The sequence below is a fragment of the Dermochelys coriacea genome, chromosome 20 (assembly GCF_009764565.3).
Source record: "Dermochelys coriacea isolate rDerCor1 chromosome 20, rDerCor1.pri.v4, whole genome shotgun sequence".
Taxonomy (NCBI): domain Eukaryota; kingdom Metazoa; phylum Chordata; order Testudines; family Dermochelyidae; genus Dermochelys; species Dermochelys coriacea.
This window is the reverse complement of record NC_050087.2, coordinates 12,035,206-12,051,305: the sequence shown is the minus strand read 5'-3', so window position 1 is coordinate 12,051,305 and position 16,100 is coordinate 12,035,206. Positions and strand designations below refer to the sequence as shown.

At 45.1% G+C, this 16,100-nt stretch overlaps 1 protein-coding gene across 17 annotated transcripts in view; it reads right to left on the bottom strand.

The window, feature by feature from the left end:
* The window catches only part of BRD4 (bromodomain containing 4), a 248,487-nt gene that overhangs the window by 50,002 nt on the left and 182,385 nt on the right, over positions 1–16,100 (bottom strand). For all 17 annotated transcript variants that reach the window (XM_038378569.2, XM_038378573.2, XM_038378575.2 and 14 more), the window contains 2 exons: positions 10,498–10,550; positions 9,911–10,193 (listed from right to left, as the gene is read on the bottom strand). In XM_038378569.2, coding sequence (XP_038234497.1) covers positions 9,911–10,193; positions 10,498–10,550 — 336 coding nt within the window. The remainder of the gene's footprint in view (positions 1–9,910; positions 10,194–10,497; positions 10,551–16,100) is intronic.

Sequence of the window (16,100 nt, the reverse complement as noted above, 5' to 3'; positions counted from 1 at the left end):
GCACAACTCCCCACAGCAAAACTGCACAAGTTGTTCTGCTTATTAGACTGCCCATGCCAAACAGAGGAAAAGATGTGCCATTAAATCACACAGAATACACATGGAACATAACACAGACCTCATGGCATCTAACCCCATTTCTTAATCATGTTACCATACGTCCTTCTCTAACACATCAAGTTATTCCCAGACTTGCAAAGCCGGGGACCATGTGGCGCCAACTAGGAAATGCAGGGCTGCAGAAGAAACAATGACTTACTGTAACCATGTCTCTTTGTATGTGTGCCCAGAGCACTGGAGCTGGAGAAATTTGCCTAGCAGTACACGTAGGGGGAAGTGCTCATGCCTCATGGCCATAGGCCCACTCCTGGCTATATGAGGCGGCGCCACCCGAAGCATCCCTCAGTTTCTTTGCACCGAATGCCCAGACATTAGACTCCGACGCAAATTGGACGGACGGTGGTTCATAGAATACACATAGGGAGGTGGTAGAATCTCCTTCCTTAGAGGTTTTTAAGGTCAGGCTTGACAAAGCCCTGGCTGGGATGATTTAACTGGGACTTGGTCCTGCTTTGAGCAGGGGGTTGGACTAGATGACCTTCTGGGGTCCCTTCCAACCCTGATATTCTATGATTCTATGATTCATTGCATCACATCTTGAAAAACCACAGGTACAGTAAGTAACCATTTCTTCTTCAAGTAGACGCAGCTGTGTATTCTATTTTCCACTTAGGTGGATCACAAGGAGTGCCACCCCCCCCCGGAGGCGGGGCTCAGAGTCTAGTGAAACAAGGACTGCAAGACAGCTCTACCAAAGCTTGCTTCTGCCCTGCAAGATGTGGTGATGCTATACATAGTTCACAAACCATTACCAATGACCACATAGCAGCCCTGGAAACGTCCAATATGGAAAAGATCACGAAGGAACACTCTGGACATGCAATATGCATATGCAATCTGCATATGGCACAAACAAATGAGGTGAGGCACAAAACAGTTTAGTTCTGTCCAGATAAAAGGCTAGATATTGCCTGACATCTAAGGTATGGAGATGCAGCTCCTCCAGAGATGAATGTAGTTTAGTAAAAAAACCTCCAGTAAATACATCACCTGGTTCCAATGAAACAGAAACCACTTTAAACAAAAATGTGGGGTGTGGTGGTAAAGTTACCTTGTCTTTGGAGAACTGTATATAAGAAGATTCTGCCATCGGAGCCTGCAACTCTCAGTCTCCTTGCCGATCTTATTGCTACCAGGAAAACAGTCTTCTGACGCGAGCAAAAAGGAACAAGATAATAGGGGCTACAATGGACGACCCATCAGAGTTGCCAGGACTGTGTTTAGGTCCTATAGGGGAACTGGCTCTCGTACCAGAAGATATAGACAAAGAAGCCCTCTTAAGAGCCTCATTACCATGTCACTGGAGAAGACTGATTTTCCCTAAACAGAAGGATGACATGCCAGTATTGCTGCCAGATGCACTTTCAATGGACTAAGCCAGTGACCTTCAACCTATTTACCATTGTGGGCCGCATATGCAGGTCTCTGTGTGTTATGTGGGCTGGATCCACACAATATATATACATTACCTGTATGGCCCTGAGGGTGTCACATGGGCTGCAACTGTGTGCTGATTGGGGCACAAGTGGCCCGCAGGTTGAGAACTACTGGACTAAGTGCAAGCCCCCATGTCTGAAGGTGTAACAGGTACTCCTAGATGTCGTGAGAAGAAGTCAGTTTTGACTGGATTCCACGAGCTAATGACCATACCAAAAAAAGGTTTCCATTTTGCTGAGTAGACCATTCTGGTAGAGTACTTTCTACTGTTGAGCAGCACTTGCTGGATAGCCACTGAACACTATTCTTCCTCCTCATTCTGGCATGCAGCAGCCATGGCGTGAGATGCAGAAAGGTGAGCACATGATGCAAGATGCATCTGTGATTCTGAGTTAGCAGGTTGTGATGAAGAGGAAGTCTCGTGGGAGGCTGAACAGACAGCATGAGAAAGTCAGAGAAGCAGCTTTGTCTTGGCCACAATGTGGCACCGAGAATGAGCTTGGCCTGAGCCACTTTGAGCTAGAGGATGACCTGAGGGATGATCAGGACCACAGTGAGTTCGGACAGGGAGGCTTGACTGAGGCCCGGTTGAGAGCAGAACAGACGACATTTCCTGTTGTCCCTTGTAGCGAATAGGTCAATCACTGGGATGCCCCAAGCTGTGAAGATAACCCGGAGGACACCTGTTTTCAGGGACCATTTGTGATTCAGGCAAAAATACCTGCGGAGATGGTCTGAAAGTTGATTTTGAACCCCAGGCAAGTGAATGACCATCAGAGTAACATTCTCCTCGATGCAGAACTGCCACAGCCTGATTGCTCTGCCTAGAGGCAATCTGGAGCATGCTCCTCGTTTGTTTACATAACACATCACAGTGATATTGTCAGTAAGTACGTGAATCACTGAGGCTCTGATAGGTTGCTAAAAAGCGTGACACGCATTTTAAATAGCCCAAAGCTCCAGCAAGTTGATATGCAGTGAGGCTTCCTGCGCCGATCACAGTAGCTGTACTTTCAGTTACCCCAGATGCACCCTATAATCCATCAGGGAGGCTTTGGTAACAACTGTACTTGGTTGGCGAGCGCTGGACAAAGAGAATGCCTTGGCAAACATTCTGTGGCTACATCCATCACTGCTAAGAGTCTAGGACCAGTGGAGGGAGATGAACCAGTCTGTCTAGAGAATAAAAAGAGTAGGATTCAAGACTGTCCTTAGACACATTTAAAGGGGACGGAGGTATAACCTTGCAAACTGGACCACCTGTGTGCAAGTAGACATGTGGCCCAAATCTCAGGCATGGTCTAACTGTCATAAAGGCTGAGATTGCAGACTGAGGCAAAGATGGTGAATTATCTGAAAATGGCTGGTCAGCAGCAATGCTCTTGATGTCGTGGAATATAACAGGGCCCCAAGTAATTCAATATTTTGAGTGGGAGCCAAGGTTGACTTTCTGGTGTTTAGGGTGAGACCCAGGCAGTCGAGCAACCATAGTGTGGTACTGACATGAGCAAGAACTTCCTCTCTGGATCTGCCCCTCAGTAACCAGCTGTTAAGATACAGGAAGATTTGAATTCTGTTCTCCCTGAGATACGCAATTGTGCATTTAGTACAAACCCTGGGGGAAAAAGAGAGGCCAAATGGAAGCACCACTTACTGAAACTGGCATTCTGCCATGATGAACTGAAGGAATTTTCTGTGACTCGGTATAATTGCACTCCTGGGGGAATTCTGCGCCAAAAATGTAAAAATTCTGCACGAAGAAAGAAAAAGTTACTCATCTTGTGCAGTAATGTAGGTTCTTTGAGATGTGTGCCCCTGTGGGTGCACCACTCTAGGTGCTTCGGGCGCCCCTGCGCGCGTAATCAGAGATTTATGGTAGCAATGCCTGGCTGGACCACACATGCGTGGTCCCAGTCTTGCACCACTTCAGGCGGTTAATTAGCGCTGTGCGATAAACTCCCCCTTAGTTCCTTCTCTACTGCAGAGCCTAGCAATAACTCTGAAGTAGAGGGGAGGAAGGAGGGTAGTGGAGCACTCACAGGGACACGCATCTTGAAGAACCAACGTTACTGCACAAGGTGAGTAATTTTCTCTTCTTCGAGTGATGTCCCTGTGGGTGCTTCACTCTGGGTTACTTCAGAGCAGTACCCTCCGGAAGGAGGAGGGGGCTTCGGAGTTGAAGTCACAGCAGACAAAAGCACAGTGAGTCCATACAGGGCATTGGAGGTTGCCTTTGTTCTAAAGTGTAATGTTGAGTAAATGTATGGGCTGACGCCTAGGTTGTGGTCTTACAGATTTCTACAATGAGGACATTGTTAAGGAATGTTATAGAGATCAATAAGGCCCTGGTGGCATGCATGTGAATCCTGTAGGGCAGTGGTGGGCAACTTGCAGCCCGTCAGGTAATCTGCTGGCGGGCTGCACGACAGTTTGTTTACATTGCCCATCTGCAGGCACAGCCACCCGCAGCTCCCAGTGGCTGCGGGAAGTGGCAGCCAGCACGTCCCTGCAGCCTGTACCGCTTCCCGCAGCTCCCATTAGCCAGGAACAGCGAACCGTGGCCACTGGGAGCTGCGGGCAGCAGTGCCTGCAGATGGTCAATAAAAACAAAGCATCTCGAGGCCCACCAGCAGATTACTCTGACGGGCCGCCTGCAGCCCATAGGTTGCCCACCACTGCCATAGGGGATTGTTGACCACGTTAGGAAGAACAGTTTTCTGCAATCTGAAATCCATTTGGAGAAACTCTGTGTAGATATGGCGATCCCTTTGGATCATTCTGTGATTGAGAAACAGTTTCCGAGACTTACAGAATGCTTTTGTTCTGTCTATTAGAAGGTGATTGCCCTGCATACACCCAAGGTATGTAGTGTGACGGGCAAGGCCAAATGGCTATGGCCAGAAGAGTAGTGGGAGACAGATATATTGGCTCCCAGCTAAACAAATCCCTGGTCCCAGGATAAGTGAAATAGCAGCTGCTCCAGGTCAATTAAGACACCTGGGGCCAATTAAGAACTTTCCAGAAGGTAGGGAGAAGGCTAGGTTGATTGGGATACCTGAAGCCAATCAGGGGCCGGCTGAAACTAGTTAAAAGCCTCCCAGTTAGTCAGGTGGGTGTGCATCAGGAGCTGTGGGAGGAAGTTGTGCTGTTGGAGAGGCTGAGTAGTACACACCATATCAGGTACAAGGAAGGAGGCCCTGAGGTAAGGGTGAAGTGGAGCTTGAGGAAGTGAGGGCTGCTGTGGGGGAAGTAGCCCAGGGAATTGTACATGTCATGTTTCTAAAAGGTCAGCTACCACAGCTGATACTATTAGGGTCCCTGGGCTGGAGCCTGGAGACGAGGCAGAAGCGGAAGCGTCTGTGGTGGGCACACTGATAATTTGAGAAGGTAAGGATACCAAGTTTGGCAACGCCACGTGGGGACTATTAGAATTACCCTGGAGTTGTCCTGCCTGATCTTGTGGATCGCCAAGGCCAAAAGGGGGTTGGGGGAAACACGTAAAGGAAAGGAGCATTCCACTTCATGAGGAAGGCATCGCCCAGAGAGTGGCGACCAAGCCCCCCTCCCTGGAGCAGAACTGTGGACATTTGGTATTTTGTGTGGTTGAGAACAGATCTATTGTCAGGAATCCCCGATGTTTGAAGAGGTCCCAGACCATTTGTGTGCTGAGTTTCCACACATGGTCCTGGGAGAATTCCTGCATAATGGATCTGCCGTGGTGTTCTGGCAACCAGGTAGGTATTGTGCTGTAATGTGGATATAATATCTGATGCACAATTGCCAGAGTCTGATGGCTTCTACACAGAGGGAGTGTGATCGTGCTCCCCTTTGTCTGTTTATATAAAACATGCAAGCCACATTGTACGTGAGGATTTGTATAGTCTTGCTTTCCATTATCAGTAGAAAGTGGGAGCAAGCATTGCGAACGACTCTTAGTTCTATGATACTTATGTGCAGAAGAGTTTCCGCTGGGGACCAGCGGCCCTGGATAGTGCGCAGAATAGAAGTGCTCCCCAACCCAGAAGCGATGAATCTGTTGTGATGGTCATCATTGGGAGAATTTGCGTGAAAGGCACTCCTACGCAGATGTTGTCTGGTTGAGTCCAACCAAAGAGACGAGACTCCTTTACCTTGTTTGGTACCGTGAGGTGCTTGTTTATATTGTGCCTGTGTGGGACAAACTGAGTGGAGCCAGGCTTGAAGGCACTTCATATGGAATTGTGCATGTCTGACAACGTATGTTGTGGAAGCCATGTAGGCATGTTCTGGCGGTGACGTGTGGGCTGATTTGTACTGTAGCAATCAGGTTGGTCAATGTGAGGAACTGCTGTTGTGGTAGAGAGGCCATCGCCTTGAGAAAGACTCCAATGAACTCTAATTTGTTGCACTGGTATTAGTGTGGACTTGTATGTATTTATTTAGAGGCCTTACGCCGTAAAGAGAGCGAGTGTCTGTTCTGTGGCATCTATCAGCGCCTGCTGTGTTGATGCTTTGAGCAGGCCATCATCCAAGTACAGGATCATCATAATTCCTTTTCTGCATAGCTGTGCAGCCACAATGGCAAGGACCTTCAAAAAAAACCTCAAGGGGCAGTGGATAGGCCAAAAGGAAGGATCTTGTATTGGAAATTATGTGGGCCTATTACAAAATGGAGAAAACGCCAGTGTGAAAGATGGATAGTTATATGAAAATATGCATCTTAAAGGTCAAGGGCAGAGAACCAGTTCCCTTTTTCTAACTCTGGGATTATGGTGCCTAGCGTGACCATCTTGAAATGTTGGGTATTCACAAACTTGTTGAGAAGTCAGAGATCGAGAATGGGTCTCCATCTGTTTTTTCTGTGAGAGAAAATGATCCAAGTAGAAGCCCTTCCATTTGTACTTTGGTGGTACCAGTTCTACTGCACATAGATATAGGAGGTGGTCTACCTCTTGTTGCAGTAGATGTTTGTGAGAGGGGTCCCTGAAGAGGTACGGGGTGGGGGAGGTAGAAGTAAATGGGATGGAGTATCCGACCTTGATTATCTACAATACCCATGTGTCTGTTGTGATGGGCTGCCAGACTGGGTAGTAGAGAAGAAGATGGTCTGAGAAAATCAGAGAGATGTGAGTTGGTCCCACAGCACTGCGGGGAAAAGGGGGCAAGATGGTATTTTCAGGAGAAGACAAAGAGAAGTGAAGGGTAGGTTCAATGTCCTGATCTTGGTCAGAGGGTTCATCCTGTTCTGCTGGCATGTCGTCAGGGTGCTGACACAGTCCCACTACCAACGGTGCAGGTGATGGTTGTGTGCTCTCCCTGGAGGGACAGGGTGGTATGTGGTGGTAAGCAGGATGTGCCATCCATGGTAATATGGCCACTGTGGTGGAGGTGGCATGGGTGTCATCCATGGGTACTCGTACCACTGGGGTTCTTTGGGCACAGTATGATAGACTCTGTGTAACAAGGCATGTGCTGCCGTATTGCAGATGGGAGAAGAGCAGCAGGAATACTTTTCCCCATCACCAACCTCATCTTTGTTGTTCGAAAAAAGGGGAGCTGAACAAGGTGGAGTGGAAGGCTGACTCGGTACCAAGTGAGCCAGGGTAACGTCGGTGCTGAGAATAGGTGACTCAGGCATTGAGGATACTGCCAAATCCTTTTGCAGTAAGAACTGGCACAGTACCAACAGTGGCAGCGCCGTTACGGTTGTAACCCTTGGCGCAGCAGGTTGTGTTAGTACAGATGGGTGTGCCAGTTGCAACATACTGCCTGTAGATGGCAGCGTGGCTTACAGTTGCTTTGAGCTGCTGTGTGTCGTGGGTCTGGTCAACTCCGGTGATGCTGAGGCATGGGGTTTCATTTTCCCCTTAGTGCCTGTGTCGGAGCTCTCTCATTTACAGTCCCTAGCTCTCATGGTACACACGGTACGACCTCAGTTGGAGAGGCTAATAGTGTGGTTGGTATCGACTAAGCATGCCAGTGCAGGGAACATCTTTTCTTTGCCATCTCCTGGTTTGGTGAAGCCACAGGATGCTTTTTAGCCACTTTCATAGCAGGGTGGTCTGCTGTCTGAGCCTTAGAAGTAGAGCCTCTATCAGAGACTGCTGTAGGGGACTTCTGACCAGGGGAGTTCTGGCTTCTAGTTCAGACGCCAGCTGGAGAGACTTCTCCATGAGCAGCAATTTAAAGCTGCAAGTCTCTGGCTTTCCTGGTCTGGACTGTCAGTTTGTGACAATGAGGGAACATTTGAGGAACGTGTGTTTCGCCTAAGCAGCGAACACTGGGATCAATAGCCTACAGGTGAGGCAGCATTTAAAGCCCGGAGAATCACCCATACCCCTGAGGAGAGATCCAACTGGGCACTGCTACCATACATTTCCGATTATGAGAACAGGGGTGCCCAAACACTTAGAGTGCAGCACCCACAGGGACAACACTTGAAGAATTAAAAATTCTGTACACAATATTTTAAATTTCTACAAAATTCTGTATATATTTGTCAAAATAACAATGTAATCATGCCAGTTCCAATTATTTTGGTAATTTATTTCAAAATATCTGTCAGTAAGTATGTCTGTAACAATACAGACCCCTCCCAAAATTCCAATTATTTGTTAAAAAAAAAAAAAAAAAAAAATGATTCCTTATGAGGCATATTAATACAGAATGTTGAGTAATTCATTTAAATTATAGTAAAGAATTGTATTTCCTCTCAGAAGCAGTGCAAGGGTTTGAGGGAATAAGGAGTAATGGAGGAACTGAGGGAGAGGGAAAGAGCCTGGAGTGAATCAGGAGGATTGTTGGATATGGGTGGGAGAAGTGTGGAAAATAGGGCTGTCAATTAATCGCATTAAACTCACGCAATTAACTCAAAAGAATTAATCACGATTAATTGCAGTGACATGGATAAGGCATTGGTGGCCAACAGATGAAGGGCCAGGGACCTCCGTCCTGACCATGAGATGTGCGCCAATCCTGTTATATGCAACAGTCCATCAGTGGGCCTCAATGCTGGTCGGGCAATGGAGAGTGGGAGGATGACAACCCCAACTCAAAGGAGTCTCAGGATTCTAGAGATAAGGACAGAGCAAAACCAGAGGGAGCAAGTAGATGTTTGACTCATCTACCTGTCCAAAATGAGGTAGGAAACAGTGCTACCAATGGAAGCAATATCATTGGTACCAAGCATGCCAGTGCTGGAAGCAGTGGCAATCCTGAAGTGAACAGTGTTAGTGGAGTGTCTGATGGCACCAATGTCAAGGGTGGCAAAAGCCACCATGGAAACATCTGCTGTGCCGACTGCAGCAGTGCCGAGCAGGTTCCTAGTACGGGGTCCCATGTACCAATCAGAGTACAGGCCCTATTTTCACAATTTGTGGAAGGGGAACATTGGGGTGCAGTGCCAACAGACCCGAGGTTTCAGTGGCTTATTCAATAGAAGACACAGACTTGGCAAAGGCCTGGACCAAAGGAGAGGTTGGGACTGAAAGGCAGAAGGAGGTCTGTAGCTACTTGGTATGCTGCCGACGCAGAAACAGTCGGTACTGGCATCTCCCTTATCCGTGCCAGACTCAATGGATGTCCAGAGGCTAGAACCAAAGTCAAAGATAGAGGGTTTCTCACCTCCCTACTAGGTACCAGAGAAGGGTTAGAAGCACCAGCTCCATGCTGTTCCATGCTTTTCCTGGGGGAGGCGGAAGAGTCACCCCAAAAGACCTATTGGTGTTATGCAACCTTTTCCTCGGCATAGGCAACAGCCCTTATTTAAGTACCTGCTCCAGAACATGAAGTGGCAGTGCTGTTGGAGCCCAAGGGCAACCTCTGACCCACTGAGGGCCTTGGGATGAAAGCAGGCCGCACGGCCTGTTCGAGCAGGCAATGCATTAGGCAAAGGTCCCCAGCCACTTGAGTCAGTTTCTTAAACCAATCGGCAGATTGCGCAATACTTCTTGACATGGGCCTTGCTGCTGGGGATCGCTCCCCCACATGAAAGACAATGTTTAAACCCCAGAGAGGGCATCACTTGGGAAACAGACTGGTAACACACACTAATCTAACAATTAAGGGTACTACTAACTATATACAAGAGAAAAAACTAAAATTAGTTGAGAGGTTGAGACCACACAAAACTCCGACTCCAGTCACGGGTGGTAAGAAGGAATTGAGGGAGGGTCAGGACAGCACTGCATCATGTAGCCAGGAGGAGGACTATAGCCACAAGGCGCGAATGCCATCCATCTTCTGCTGGGCAAATTTCTCTTGCTCTGGTGTGCTGGGGATACACACACCTACATGGAATACAAGGCTTCATCTACTCCAAGAAGAAGAAAGGGCTACAGCTTTAGACACACAGCATTGCCCATTAGGTGCTTACCTGGAGGAGAGACCACTGCATGTTGGTTCAAGTGAGGAGGAGTGCTGTGCTCAGGTTGCTGGGGGAGATGGGGTGGCATCTCTGGCTGAGGAAGATGCATGATGGGCTGGGTGAAATGTGTGATAGTGTCGAACATGTTCCCTGGGAGGGGATGCTCCATGATGGGGACCTGTGCAGGTACGAAAGGAGGGGGAGAGGACTTCATCGGAGGTGGTGCTTGTTGAGGGACAGGCGGTGGTTGCATCTGCTGCTGCTGCACCTGCTGATGGTGATGGTGGTGATGCTAGGGAAGACAAAAACTTGTGAGATCAAAACACCTTCTCATTTAAACTTCCAGCCTTGTGTCATCTGCTATGCAGGGAGGCAGCTCAGAACAATTCCAGACATCAATAATGGAGGGACTGAGCCTGTGGTTGACCATAAGCTCCTGATCTAAAAGGGAGACCTAAATAAGAGTATTGTTCTAACAGCCTGTGTGCCTGGCCCAGCCCAACCTCTATGATGATTCGGCAGTCACTGTATACTGAGGACTCTCATTCATAGGAATTCTTTCATGGCTCCAGGAGGCAGGCTTCTCCAAAACTCACCTTTTTTTGCTCTCGCCCAGAGTGCCCTTTCTTCTTCAATTTTGGTGCCATTTCTGTGGAGAAAGGAAGAAGGGATAATAAAAGGGTTAGCATCCAGGTGCTGGTCTTCCAGGAATCACTGACACAAATATGGGAGCAACTAATATTACTGATCTCGGTTACAAGTACACCACTTAAATCACAGGAAGAGTAGCAAAGTTTTGGTGCTCACTGCAAAATGCTCTCTCTCAAGCACTCGCAAAGAGCACATTTTCAGACACAAAAACAGGCAGCTTTTCCCTGATTTTACCTTTGAAACTTACTACAGATTCCGGAGGAAAGAGATTCAGTTTCCTGGGCTACATCTTCACAAAACCAGGAAGGATCAGAACTTTCAAAACATCAACTACAATGATTTACAAAGAAATCTCTTCAGGACTTTGACCAACACTAATTCTTCGGCCACAGGCCTTTGGGACACCAAAGTGACAGACTGTAAGAATTGGTTAGCCCTTGCCTATATTAGTTTCTTGGAAATCTCTCACCAATGCAGTGCCACCGGTGGTAACCAAAGTAGCAGTTAGTGTGGACAGAACTCAGGGCGCTGCCAGACTTTGTGTCATGGTGTCTTCTACACCCATTTTGACCAGTGTTAGATAACATGGTGGTAAAAATGCCAGTGGTCTAACTGACAGTACTTCCATTGCTACCATTGGAGGAGCTGCAATGAGGGAAAATATCCCAAATAGCCTAATGGAGATACAACCTGACAGGGCTGCAGAGAGCTGGCTGTGAAGCAAATGTTTTCACAGCCTATTAGTTAGGTCAAGAACACTTATTTGAACATTACAATGTCAGTGATGGAGAAGAGGAAAGAAACAGACAGCAGCCATGATAGAACAGATGCTACACGGAAAGCCATCCTTCCTCTCACATTGGAGAATTGTTAAGAGTTTGCATCCAAGGGCCTCTTGCTGTTTAAGAGGTCACACTGGGAGTCAAACAGAAGCAACTTTCTTCTCCGCCCTATAACAAAACTGTCTGGGACCTTCAGCAGCTTTCACTACCAGTCAGCCCCTCTCCATTGGTGAAAATTTGTTATATATTAGAGCTTCCCAAGACTTCCTTTGTAGCTTACTTCAGAGTTTATTAAATCAACAAAAATGAAAGGCACAATATTCACCATCTGGCTTAAATGTCCTCCCCTGGAGAATTCCAGCCAAACACCTGGATCAACTCCCTTGCTTGAACGTGTTCTTCTACTTCATTATTTGGCATGCCCAGTGGTGTGGGGTTAAGACTGAAGCACTACCCCTTAACATGGTTTTAAAACAACCTTGGCAAAATGCTAGTGGCCCATTTGTGCCTCAGTTTTTTGTTGTTTTTTTTAAATTAGTAAGTAAAGTATTCCTATTTTCACCGTCATGAGTCCTCATGTGATGGGACAAGCAAATATGATAGAATTTGTACTTAGGCTGGTAAATTGAAGTCAGACTAGATGATCACTTTTGTACCTTCCGGCCTTGAAATCTATTAAATTTTCATAATTTTGCAAGGCTAATACAAAGTCAAACCGTTTTGTAGCAAAATTTGAGATGATCTGTAAGTATTCAGACCCACTTCCTATGTATATCATGATTCCTTCATACGCATCTCTCATTATGAGCTTCCCTGTGGTATAAGGTAAATACAGCATAATTAAAGTATTCCTGGAGGTCCCTTCAGCCACCAGGGTCTATCATAGGGATTCCCTAAGCTTTTCAGGAAGCTGTATAATTTTACCAGAGCAAGACCTCAAGTATGTCAGCAGACTCCCATTCAACTGTTCACATTTTCCATGGCTCAGGCTGTTTTTCTGACCACTAGGAACAGCCCAAGCTCAGTTGCAGGTCAGAACATGTCCAAAAGAAAATGCAAGGTGGGTAGCAGAGCTCCATCATTACAGTAGGGAGATGAAGCAACACCACCAATGGTTGGGGCCACTAGTCGTTTGAGGACTAGTGTACAAGTCTGAAACTTTGCCAGTCTAACTTGGTAAGAATAATTGCTTAACTAGTCCTTGACCTAGCAGAAGACATTTCAAAGAGCCAAAATAAAACTTCAGTACATTACATGCATTAAGGCTCATGTTCTAAACATCCATACAGAAGTGGATGGAACAAAAAATAAACAAGTTATTTGCACTTTTCCTCTGAGGATCTCCAAGCGTTTTACAAATGAGGTCGAGTATCATCATTCCCATTTTACAGATGGGGAAGCTAAAACATGGAGGTTTAATGTCTCTCTTGAAACTGTTACATAGTAGAGCTGGAAATTGGATCCCAGTCCAGTGCACTGTCCACTGGACTAAAATGCAAAAAAAAGGATCATGGTTAATCTGCTTGCAAACTTGTTTAAAAGAGTAGATTTTGACTTAGATGTACAAAGCCATCTTAACCAGCCATTTTGACGTTACTTTGCACAAAGGAGAAAAAGAAAAAGAAAGAGTGATTGATGTTTTCTGCTATTAAGTGACTTGCCCCACATAGACTTTCCCTATCTGAGTCAAAAACCCAGGTAACAGAGAGAGAGAGAGGCTGAGAGAGAATTAATCACAGGAACACCATGCCAATCAACTGAAGAGTCACCACCAAGCCACTGAAAGGCAAGAAGGAAACGCAGCAACATGTAGGTCTTCAAGAAAATGTTTTACAACTATTCACTGAGGTCTTTTCTGAGTTCCTGCTCTATGACTGAGGGCAGAAAATAGAAGCCCCATACTAATCAGTAAACTAAAATCAAATTTACAAAAAAGTCATCAAAGTGACAGATGTCTGTCTCTGTAACAGTTAAGTATCCATGTCTGCTTTACTGTGAGCCATACACTATGTGAGGGGTGTGCAAATGTGCTTTGGAGCCTTAACTGCCACATTCTTATCTGATGCAAGTGTAATATATATAGCAAACAGAACCTGATTCAACTTTGCTATAAACATTCTACTTGCTGATCCACTTTTATCATGCCTGCATCGCAAGTAACTTCCCACCATGCACACCAAACTAGAAGGAAACTGAATAAGCTGTGTGGCTTGAAAATGGAAGTTATGGAAGACACCAATATTTCTGTCATGTTCCATTTAATCAGAAGGAAAAATACTAATGGGAAGAAACCAAAGGATGGGATACAAAACGTGGGAGATTCCAGGAAAGGAGGAGTTTTGTAAAAGGACACCACAACTTGAGGGGAAGAGACAAGGAAAACTATGAAATATTTGATCTCTGGAAATCAATGGGATTTGAGAGAATTCCTCTCGACAAGTTGCGGATTCGCTGCATAAGCACACAAGGAAGTTGCACAAGTAAACATGATCAGCGAAAAGGCAATTAAGCCAGTGTCACTCCTATGTGAGTGGGACTGGAAATGCAAGATTATACATAGACAGTCCCCAGCTTCAAGAGTCAGCCAAAAATGCCATGTTTAATATATAACATTTCTCATTTGTACTTTATGTCAGAGACCCCTAGCTTCATGGTTTCCATGCAGCTGATCAACGTGTGTGTTTCGCAATAGTAAAGGTGTGAAAAAGAGGGAATATCAGACATATTATAAGGCTGTGTGCAAGCGTCAACCCTGAAAAGCAGTTAAAAAGGTACCAAGCCCCGTAAAACTGACATGATTACTCCTGGTGTCACTCCGCCATAGTTACTTCTTTGTACAAGTGTTTGCTCTCACTATTATATTCCTCAGAGGTATGATGGCTAGCTTCTAACCAAGCTCCTCAGAAGCGGCACGTTTGCTTTCTGTTGTGCATATTTCTTGTATTGATACTGTCTTTAGTTTAAACTGAATTATTGACAAACTATCACATGTTTAGCCAAGATACTGGACCATTCTCTGCACACAGTAAGAGAAAATGGTTTGGTCTGGATTGACAAGAAGCTCCATTCACTTTATACTACTCTGAGCAAAAGGTTGTGCATCTCCTGGTTTGTTTCGATCAGCAGTTCTGTTTAATATTGGAATCACACTCATGAGTCTGTGGGACTGAAGAAGCTATGGACACAGTTCCACTCTGCTCCACTCCAGCCAGCCACAGTACACTAACCTTCTGGCCATTTAACTAACCATGAGGTTTTCAGAAATGTAAGAACACTCAAAAAAAAGACAGTTATAAAACATGGCCCAGAAAAATCACTTTTCTAAGCTTAAAGTGCAGTTTTACTCTGAATAGTCACATCAGGTATTTTACAGATAAAATTTTGCTGCTTTTCATTCTTATTAGCCCCGCAGAGTCAACACAGCCAAGACTGAGTGAGCTGCTGATTCTATTCCATCTTGTGTATCTACAAAATTGCTTAAGTTCCAAATCAGTGTTACACCTATGGAATCCCATGAAAGACACCAAGGGCTCCGCATGAACTAAATCTTGTTCACAGAACCATTATGATGGTTCTCTTCATACCACATTTCAACTAAGCTTTGGCTCTTAGAGCCCAGGTTGAGATTTTAAGGCTGGTAGTTAGAAAAAATTTCTACTTGTGCACACAGCACATCTGACACAGAAATCCTCAAGACACAATAAATATGGGATTCCACAATGCCATTCTCACTAAGTCACTTTTCAGAGTAGAAACACTAAGATCAGAGCCCAGTTTCCATAAGAGAAGCCTCTGCTTACAATGAACTTATTCTGTCAAATAGCTTCCCTCTCTGGAAGGTTCTAGGGTATCTTCCCCACTCACACAAGTTTTTCCAATTATTAGTTACTTCCCCACATGTTCGCTGAGGAAGGTGAAATACTCAATATAATAGTATACAATTACATACTTGGTAAAAATATTCTTTCCATTTTGAAATGACTTCTTAAAACTTGTAATTCCATTATACAAAAGGTACATTTTCTGTAACAAACCAAACACTTTATTTATTTTTATTTAAAAACAAAAATATAAAAAAACTATACAACTTGTTTTTAAAAAGATTGTGGTTACATTACTGTTAAATCAAAAAGCATGCAGATAAAAATATAAAAATAAACAGATTTGTATAAAGTAATTCTTTGTAGATGATAAATGCTAATTGAAGTGCCTTAAAGGAATCTGAATCAAAATGGCAATGACAGTCCATTCATTGTCAAATGCATTCTTACTTTCAAACAGTTCACACTTGTGCATCAGAGAAACTTGGATTACAGCTTTGCTAGAAACATGCAGTTATACATTCCAGTAAAAATCAATCCCAGTCCCCAGCAATTTATAGAAAAATAAAACACAACATGAACAATCATGTGATTTGGAGAAAACATTTTAACAATGCTAAGAGACTGCAAGTAAAAGAACTTTACAAAATAATTTTGGTTACAAATTAAACTTCCCTTGATAGCACAGAGAATCTCCATACTACCCTGGTATTAGAGATGAGCTCAAAATGTGAATACTGTGTATAAGTGACTCATGGTCTCCAGACTGTGTTGTGGTGCTTTCTTGGCATTATACTGGAAGACAATTAAATCTAACTGCTTCCCTTCCCCTGTTGTGCAGGAAGAGCAGATCAACTCATTGTGGCTTCTATGCCACTGACACACAGTCATGTAAGGCAGAAGAGTTCCCTAAAAATGTGGCTAAAAGTTGTTAACAGTAGCAAG